The sequence below is a fragment of the Salvelinus fontinalis genome, chromosome 31 (assembly GCF_029448725.1).
Source record: "Salvelinus fontinalis isolate EN_2023a chromosome 31, ASM2944872v1, whole genome shotgun sequence".
NCBI classification, from domain to species: domain Eukaryota; kingdom Metazoa; phylum Chordata; class Actinopteri; order Salmoniformes; family Salmonidae; genus Salvelinus; species Salvelinus fontinalis.
The window spans coordinates 47314009-47324187 of NC_074695.1; the positions used below are offsets into that span (position 1 = coordinate 47314009).

At 43.2% G+C, this 10179-nt stretch overlaps 1 protein-coding gene across 2 annotated transcripts; it reads left to right on the forward strand.

The window, feature by feature from the left end:
• Nucleotides 1-3012: 3012 nt before the first annotated feature.
• LOC129830419 (uncharacterized) lies at nucleotides 3013-9790 on the forward strand. Of its 2 annotated transcripts, XM_055892983.1 has the most exons (5): nucleotides 3013-3591; nucleotides 5550-5738; nucleotides 7346-7493; nucleotides 8433-8597; nucleotides 8699-9790. In XM_055892983.1, exons 1-5 carry the CDS (start codon nucleotides 3507-3509, stop codon nucleotides 9066-9068), a joined length of 957 nt encoding a protein of 318 aa, XP_055748958.1. In that variant the 5' UTR covers nucleotides 3013-3506; the 3' UTR covers nucleotides 9069-9790. The 2 variants fall into 2 exon arrangements, with proteins under 2 accessions (XP_055748958.1, XP_055748959.1); XM_055892984.1 differs by lacking the exon at nucleotides 5550-5738 and having other exon boundaries at nucleotides 3014-3591.
• The last annotated feature ends 389 nt before the right edge of the window (nucleotides 9791-10179 follow it).

Sequence of the window (10179 nt, forward strand, 5' to 3'; positions counted from 1 at the left end):
ACTAAACCTGTCTGCTCCAGTCCCCTGTCTCCTCCTGCAGCAGCTCCTCCACCCCCTCGGCTCATCGATGACCATCCTGCCTATACTGTCCGGCGGCTTCTGGACGTGTGCCGTCGTGGCTGGCAGTACCTGGTGGACTGGGAGGGATATGGGCCTGAGGAGCACTGCTTGGTGCCCCTCCGTCACATTCTGGACCCTTCCTTCTTTCAGGATTTCTATACCTCACACCCAGATAAGCCTTGTCGGGCGCCTATTGGGGGGGGGGGGGGGGTACGTATTGGACCCCTCTACTGCTCATTCTGTGTCTCCTTGACCTGCCGCCACTCCCCAGTACTCTCTCCCTCTCTCTATGTGGGTGGAAACAGGTGTGCTGGAGTCAGAGCTTATCCCCACCAGCTGCAACCTGTTCCATAATCAAGACCTCTAAAAATAGTCAGCCCTGCCACTTCCACGCTGCCAGATCGTAATCTCTGCTCAGTCAGTCTACGTTAATAGCCAATTCAAACTCTAAATGGTCCTATCGGATGGACAAATAAAGTATTTGTACACAAACATACCAGGGTTGGGCTCAATTCAGAATTTTGGAATTGACTCCTATTTAACTCATGAGTTGAAATTCAAATTGAATTTGATAATTATATTGATAATTATATTGATTGAAATGCTAATCCTTTGCACATGAACGCTCCCTCATTTGGGAATAATTACAATCAATATAAATATTTAAGCTCAGTGTGTCGTCGTGATCTCTGTTGGGCTCATCCGTCTTTCTGTTGGAAAGTTCATCCAGACCTGCTGTACCATTGCATGCGAAGACCGACAACTGCCGAAACAGCTATTCTATAAGAACATTTCTGAATGGGACTCTGAAGTATCCATTCTAACCACGAAATACTCCTTGGAAGCAGATGGAGAGACAAAGTGGATGAACTTTCCAACAGAAAGACCGATGATTCCAACAGAGATCACGACGACACACTGAGCTTAAATATATATATTGATTGCAATTATTCCCGAATGAGGGAGCGTTCATGTGCAAAGGATTAGCATTTCAATCAATATAATTATCAATATAATTATCAAATTCAATTTGAATTTCATCTCATGAGTTAAATAGGAGTCAATTCCAAAATTCTGAATTGAGCCCAACCCTGGTATGTTTGTGTACAAATACTTTATTTGTCCATCCGATAGGACCATTTAGAGTTTGAAATTGTCTTTTTGACCTAGTATAACCATGTTCTTTTTCAGAATTAATGAGCATTAATTAACATGGTTACTTTGCCTCCGTTGGTGACCCTGGCATCTAATTTTGTACTGAAGTCCGTTTTGCTTTGTGTGGAGAGAGCAGAGTAGAGTTGGTGTGTGTAGGTCTCTACGCTACGAGCAGTGTATCGCTCTTGGCTGGCATAAAGGCTATTCCATTAATAAGGCTACCTGATGAGCAGTATAATAGAGCTAAATGATTCATACCAGCCCAGGACCAATTGGATGGTTTACCACTAAGCTAATTGACCTATGCCACATCAAAACGATCTGCCGGGGCACAAAAGGACGAGCAGGAAAAACACACTATAGGGCCTTCAATCTCAACTCTGAACCTCAAAACCAGTTCCACTGCATTTCTTTTTATTGTTGCCCTCTAATCAGGGACTGATTTAGACCTGTGGCACCAGGTGGGTGTAATTAATGATCAGGTAGAACAGAAAACCAGCAGTCTTTGGACCTCGTAGGGTAAGACCTCGTAGGGTAAGAGTTGAGTACCCCTGCTATAGGGAATGAGATGGACCCCCTGGACGGTGACGTGGTTTACTCTGTCTTTAGGAGAAAAGACTGATTATGTTAACTGGTTGGTAGAGGGCTGCTCTATCGACGCAGGATGTGAAGATAGTGATTGAAAACAACTCCCACGTCATGTATTCAAATGCACCCCTGCACAGTACGCATCAATGAGGAGATTATTTCCTGTTTGGCTGATTGTTCTTGTTCTTGGACAGCTGGTAGTGAAGTGTATGATGGGTAAAGAAACAACACTTGTTCTGCTGATATATTTCACTTGCATTGATTATAGGCTCTAACTAGTCTGATTCTGAACCCCTCTCTCTATCTCCTTTGCCCCCCTTATCTCTGGTCTTGTCCGACTATTAACATTAACAGCCATGCATATGAATGACCAATGTTTTCAAAGATACAAATTATTCCTGTTCTGGCACAGAGAACAGAGTGGCGAGCCTCGTGTAAATCCTATTACATTAAAGAACGAATAGGCAACATTTGTATTCTATAAATCAGAAGGGCAACCTCCAGGACGTAATACTTTCAGAATCGACCCAGGAAACTCTAGGCCAAGACTAATGGTTTAGCTGTATTAGTGATGGTGCTGACCAAAGGTTACAGGTTCAAATCCCCGCCGTACAGCTATCGTGCTCTAGACCGAGTCGTGCAATCGGAGTCCCCTCACTGAATGTCCAGCCCGACAAAGTATTATCTGTGCAAATTGATTAGGAAAGGATATGGTAAAAATATATGTAGCCTACAACTGTACAGTGGTTTCATGCCTATAGAGTAAGTCATGTGAGTAGAGAATGTAAGCCAGCCAGACCCTGTCATGTGATGTCAGATTGACGTGTGCAGTGGTGGACACTATCAAAGTCTCCATCATATCCTTTGATGCATTACATCATTCAACAATAAGCACATTCCGGATATCTGTACAGCACTTTGAGAAATCAGCTGATGTACATAGGGCTATATAAATACATTTGATTTGATTTGATATCCGAGTCTTATAAATAGCATGTTATAAGAAATATAAAATGTGACTACTTCCAAATAGCTTATAGTATATCAAAAGACTGGTTATCTATGCTTAGTGCTATGAATGACAGCATACAGTACCACTATCGTAAAGTATAATGTGTGCACAAACAGATCATCAAAGGCGGGGCAATGTGACAGAATCACCTCTAGCCCACAAACACACAGTTTACTACTGTATTGTGAACTGAAAGAAGGAACTCACTGCCCACCATAGCGATCATATTACATTACTTAATGTAGGCCTGTTTTAATTCCTAATTCTATTCTGCCAACCTTCGGGGGTCCCTGACAACAGGCCTATTACCGTGCCATCAAGTTAACCAAGTGATATTTGGACAGCCTACACAGCGATTAGTTTAGCAGAATCTCGCAGACAAAGAAGGACGGATTTTGCTCGGGACAGTCAGTGCGTTCCCAGAGCGCAGCGCGACATGCCGAGCCGATACACCAACACACCTACACACACACTGATGGGTTGCTGTTGGGTCCGGGTGCTCGGGAGTAAGAGACAGAAAAAAGCAAACGCGTGAGCACGCACAGGCACTGAGACAGCTGCGAACACAATCCAGCACAGTGACCATAATTCTCCAGCTGTAGGCTACCGTAGCATACTCTTGTGGGTCTCCTTGTCGTTTTTTACGCGCGTCCTGGAGGGGTTGTCGACCGTTGGGTAGATTACGTCCGACATGTCAACGGTTACAGCTTCGGTGGTTGATGTTTCCAGAACTATTTATTCAACCAAAAACGGCAACCGTGGCCGTAATTATACAGGTAAGCGAGCTTCAGGATGTATCCAACGTGGTCATAGATGTCATGTCATTAGAACAGTGCCTGTTTTATTGGTAGGCATTATGATGTTGTTTAATGGCTTTGTTAAATATAGCTGTTAACATGTGTGTGTGTATACCATCACAGAGTAGGGCCTACCAACATGTAGCCTAATTTTGGGGAGAAAATGCATTCCATGACACACAAATAGCACTTCATTTATATGATGTATCTGTACTCAATGAATTACATTGCAGGAAAACAACATTAGGCTTACTTTCTGCAAGCTACGCATAATATGTTTGCAAACTATCACATGACAGCAAAACATACATGGAATAAAAAGTCTTAACGTTTTATAAGCTATGGCTTTAATGGAATAATAGAGTAGCCAGCCTCTTGTCTATTCTGAGCCTGCATTGTGAATGAGGACAAAAGAATGGAGAGGGCGAAGTGAGAGTGTGTTCCTATAGATCACATGGTCTGAGAAGCTGCAGGTGGCTTAGTTTCACACCAACTAACACTGCGGTTGTACTGAGCTGGGATGTACAGCTACACCTTTAAACACACACATACACATACACACACGCTCTCTCTCTCTCTCTCTCTCACACACACACTCACAAGTTACATAAAATTGTCTATTGTGTACTAAAAAAACGTTGCATAAATATGGTGTTTTCTGTGGATCTGTTCAGGCTGGCGAAGTTTCATCATTGCCTTGAAAGGCCTACTCAGCAATGTAACTCACCCTGCCAGCCCAGCCCAGCCCAACTGACAGAGAGAACTGATATCTTTGATCAGAAATCTATGAGTCACAGACTGCTGGAGAGCGCTGTCTGCCTGCCCTGCAGAAATGATGGGTTATGAATTAGCCTAGCACCCAATAGTCAGTCAGCAACATAACTCTCTTGCTTGCTGACTCTCTCTGTCTCTCTCTCTCTCTTTCTCACTCTCTCATTCTCTCTCGCTACAATTCAAAGGAATACTCTCATGAGTCTCAGAAGTCTTGGAATTTACGAACACTATTTCAAACCTTATCTGAATTAAAAGAACTTGGTTCCTCTTTCAGATACCGTTGAGTTCAGGAAGTCATTTCTTGAACATGTAGGACCTCTTGTGGTGGCAAGGTAACACTGCAACAATTTCTAAACAATCATAATAGGCCTAGGCTACATGATTTCACAGACAATTTCCCTCAAATGTCATTTGAAAATAGTGTTCGCAAATTCCCAAACTTATGAGACTCGTGAGAGTATTCCTTTGAATTATAGCGAGAGAGAATGAGAGATTAATTACATTTCCGTTATACTCTTGAGGTGATAAGATGTGAATGTGTTTTTTGTTATATTAAACAATTACAGTAGCACAGCCAGTGTAGAAACAATTGACTGAACACGCTTCACAGGATGTGACAAAGCTGTTTTGTTTATCCACAAGCTGTGGCTTACTTTGATTCCTTCCGAAATACACACCTGTATATTTGCATTAGAGCAGTGTCCTTCTGTTGAGGGCCATAGTTCAGTATGAAAACCAGAGCTCACAGCGGGAGTCCATTTTCCTGCAGCACCGTGCTGAGTCTGAAAACCAGCTGTTTAACATGGCCACAAATGAGACCTGAGTTTCTGCCAAGCTAGCAGGCCTTTTATTTAATGATTTATCATGTTTCCTGCTTTGATACCATCAGCATTACATGCAGCAAAGTGTAGGGCTGCAGATGTGGTGTGTGTTTTTGTCACGCAATACTGAGCAGCCCCCAACGGGCTTCGATGCAGAGTGTTCTGTAATGTAGTGTTCTGTGCTGAAGGGAAGCAGCAGCATTCCATTGTGAAGGTTCCATGTGGTGCTCTCTCCTCTGAAAGTTATATTTTGGCTGTTCTAGTTTGAGTTATCTGTTCTGCTCACATATGGCTGTATGTACCATAGTTACCATAGTTACCATCTCCCATCACCCCCTCCAGGCCAGTGCACGCCCATGCCCCAGCCCGCCCTGGGCACCCAGAAGATCATTCAGGGGAATGGCACCAATGTGGGCACGGTGATCACCCTGCAGTGCCCATCCAGACACCGTCTGGTGGGGGGCAATGAGGTGTCCTGTGTTTGGGGCAGCAACAGCACCCAGTGGTCAGGAGGCTCTCCATGGTGTAAACGTATGTATCTGTGTCGTTCCACGAAATTAGTGCCTTTTTGCAACCCTTTGATATTTTATGTAGAAATTGTGGACAAATATAGCATTTTAAAAGCCTGTTATATGAAATGAAGTGTCATTTCATATGAATGAAGGCTTGCTAAAGTGAAGTTCCAAAATTCAGATTTTTGACATGTCCCTCCTTCACACCTGTATCACTTCTAGAAAGATTTTATCCCACTTAATCCCCAAATTAATCTAAACAAACAATGAACATCTAATAGTCAAATCATAGAGTAAAAGCAAGTGAGCTTGTTCTACTCTTTTTGGCCTTTTTCTGGTGTTTTGTGATAGAAAACTGAGTGGGTCGAGCATAACACGTCAACCCCGTTACCCATAGATAGACAGGGTAGGAATATTTTAACAAATGTATTTTTGGTGTGAATCTTGCCTTCAATTGCCACTCCCTGTTGCACAGAACAAGCTTTTATTCCTCCTGTCACAAGGGGATTAATGGCTGATTTAAGAACACATCGTCAACCCTGTTAGTCAACTCTGTTACACTCAACTTTGTTACTATATTTGGTACTTAATAGGCACTTACTATATTCTATATTTTTTATTTAACCTCTTGAGATGGGAAAACCTGTTTTTTATTAAGTTGAACATCTGCGCTTTGAAAAACATTTAAAAGTGACACTTCTCAAAAGGCACCGAATTAGTGGAATGACCCATCTAATGCTGAGAGGATACTCACACACTTATGTACCACTGGTCTTTACTTGTAGGTGTGGATGTTCATAGTTACAGTATGTTCAGTACATGGCAGAGTTGGTCTGAGGACACCAGTCTACTCCTATAGGACATGTTGTCATAGAAAATTATATACCAGCCAGCAATCAAAGCACTCCGCAATAGTACAGTGCCGGTTATGTTTGTTCTTGAAATATTCATAGACGTCCTTTTCATATTTATAAGCCACTTATGTAAAGCATATTTGTATTCAATGAGGAACCGAAGTCCAAATGAGAGACTGTTAGGTTTGTCACTCTCTCACCCTTCTCCGTCTGACACTAGGGAGTCAGCTCATCTGGCCAATCAATGGCTGAGAGCATGTGAAGACAGCCGTCACTTCAGTCATACATTATGGATGAGTCAGACCCGGCTTCATTGTGAAAATGAAAGTAGTCCTCTTAGGAAAGTGTACGTGTGTGTGTGCGTGCTTGTATGTGTGTGTGTGTGTGTGTGTGCGTGCGTGCATGCATGTGTAGGAGTATATTAAATCTTCAGAATGCATTGAGTGGAAAAAGTGCATGGATTGCAAACTCCCTGCCTGTCAGCCTCTTAATTATTCTGAAAAAGAGGAATATAGAGGAATATATTGGAGATAGTTTTATGTGCTCTCTGACCATGGGCAGTGTCATGTAGATGTCAATGTCATACTTTAGGTACCATGGTACCAAGGTACTTATTGATGTCTATTATAAATGGATGCAATACACTTAAAAAGGCATTCAAATATATCATATTTCCATCACTTTCTGGAGTGATTTGATTTTATATATCTTGTTCGTTATCTGTAGACAGATCTCGTAAATTAATTGATAGATGTTTTATCTTTTCTCCCAGCGGTGTCCCCGTCTGAAGACTTTGGGTTCCGTGTGGCAGTGGTGGCATCCATCATCAGCTGTGCCATCATCCTCCTCATGTCCATTGCCTTCATCACCTGCTGTCTGCTCGACTGTGTCACGGAGGAGGAGAAGAAGAAGGAGGAGAGGTGAGAGGAGAGATGGAGGGAGGAGAGGAGGTGAGGAGAGAGAAAGCGAGAGAAGAGCAGAGGAGGAGAGGAAGAAGGGTGAGAGGAGTGATGGAGGGAGAATGGGAGGAGAGGTGAGAGGAGTGATGGAGGAGACAGGAAGAGGCCGGAGGGAGAGATGGAAGTAGGATGGAAGGAGAGGTGAGAAGGAGAGATAGACTGGATGGGTGAGAGGAGATAGTAGATGAGGAGAGAGATAGGAGAGGAGGAGCGATGACTAGTGAAAAGGGAGAAGGAGGAGAGGAGACCAAAAGATGAGACAGGACACATGAGAAGGAGAGATGAACGGAAGAAAGGGGGGAGAGAAAGGAAAAGAGAAGACAGGAAGAGGTGAGAAAAAGCGAAAGATGGAGAGCAGTAAATTATACTATTTGGTAAAGGGGATTGATAACAATATTGAGATATACAGTAGCTATTGACAGTACAACATTTACATTTTAGCAGATGCTCTTATCCAGAGCAACTCAGTGAGTGTATACATTTTCAGATTTACAGTAATGACTGCATACATTTTCATAATAGTCCCCCATGGGAATAAAACACACAACCCTGGCATTGCAAACATCATCCTTTACCAAGTAAGTTACATGGGACTATACAGGTGTAGGATCTTAATTTGAGCCAGTTTGCTATAGCAGGAAAATAATCTTGCAGCAACAGGAAATGGGAATTATTATGTGAATTATCATTAATGAAAATTTTTGTATGGGTTGATACATTTTTCATTAGGGCAAATCAAGTCTGAAATTTCAAAGTGGAAATGATCAACTTTAGAAGCCCTTTTTAAACCTCAAATACACTACACGTTTGGATGTCCTGCTGTTCAGGAAAATTCTCAGCAACAAAAGAGTGAACAAATTAAGATCCTACTACTGTAAAAACTTTTTTTTGCGTTGCCAGGGAGACGCGTCTGTGGCACCAGCTGGAGCAAGTGGAACTGGAAGAGAACAGGGCCTCTCGCTATGGCCACAATGGCAGGAACAACAATAACAACACCCAGGAGAAGGCACTTCCACCATGGGTCAACAATGACCCTTCAATGTGTACCAATAAGAGACCCAGCTGGTTAGGACTGTGTGTGTGTGTGTGTGTGTGCCTGCGTGCATGCATGTTCATGCGTGTCTGCCCTGCAAAGTTCAATGTCTCTGTGTCTGTCCTCTCTACAGGTATCATCAGTACCCCTATGCTCTGACTGGTCCAGTCCAGGCCTCCACCACTGGCCCAGCCCTCAACTCAGCTCCTCTTCCCTGCAGAGGCTACAACCAGCCCATCCTCCCACACAACTCAGGCCTCTACCACAACCCAGGTCTGCCACACAATCCAGGTCTACTTCAAAACCCTATCCCAACCCAGTATCCAGGTCCACCTCGGACCACGGGCCTGGTTCAGAACCAAGTGGTACCCCCAGGCTCAGGCCTGGTCAGGCAGTATGGAGGACAGGAGGGCAGTGAATCTCCACTTCTGGAGAAGCCCAACAGGATGTGTCAACAACCCCTCTATGTCAAGGAGCGCCCCGTACGGGTCATATCCGTGTGAGGTTACAACCAGGAAGTGACTGAACATAGACCACAGGGTCATGGATAAACTGAACATCAACGAGCTGGAAACTATATCCAAAAGTAAAGAGGACCACCTGAATTTTTACCAAGCCTATGCCATTATTAACCGGGCACCAATGAATATCGCCGGACCAAATGACCACATGACCATTTATTAGTCATTTGACATTGACCTGCAGTAGACCATTCAGTGACAAGGCAGCATTTCTAGGGTGCATCAGACATGTGCCTTAAACGCAGACCCTATCCCTCTGGACACTGCCCGAAGCGGAAAGTTGTGCTTACAGGGGAGAACAGTCTTTATTCCATAGGAATCCCTTATTATGTTGCTGCCTGATTTCACAGTGTTCCTCTTGGAAATGTACAATAGTAATAAACATGTGCACAGTAAATATTTCAGTTCTGAAATGGAACGTCCTGTATCTCTGAGCCATGACAGAATCACGCTGTGCAGTATTCAGCATTTTTAGGTTTGATGCTTTTGCTTTTGGGTGGATCAAGGGAGAGCATGTGTAGGCCTACATTTCCCAATCCTGCTGTGTACAATACGGGATGGTACCCCATGGTATAAATAACTCTTACATGTTATTCTATACTATTGGAATTTTGTGATCCTTTTTTTTATTTTCCTATAGCCCACGCAAGTCCCACCGCGGATGGATTGACAATTAATCATGTAATAAATTCTATGTTCTTAAACGTTTCCAATCAATGAACAAAGATGTGGCAGAACCTTGCATTATCATCAGTTAGGAAGACGATTGTAAGGGAGTTTAACCAATAGAATCTAACCAAAAGAGTCAGTCACCAAGTTAGGAGGAGAGGTTTGCCGTCAATAAAACAACCAATCAATGAACAGACTATTTTTGAGTGATCCAAGAGACTCAATATTATACTTATGTGGGTGCCATATAACACATATATAAGTTACATAGGTAGGTAGGCTACAGTGTAATTACAGTGTAGGTACACATTCTTGCATGTTTAGACCTCAGTCAGTGACGTGACTTATTAATAGCCATTAGTGCACCACTACAGTGGGGCCGGGGTGTTCGGCCGGGTGTGCTGTCATCATGGGAAGAGTGTCA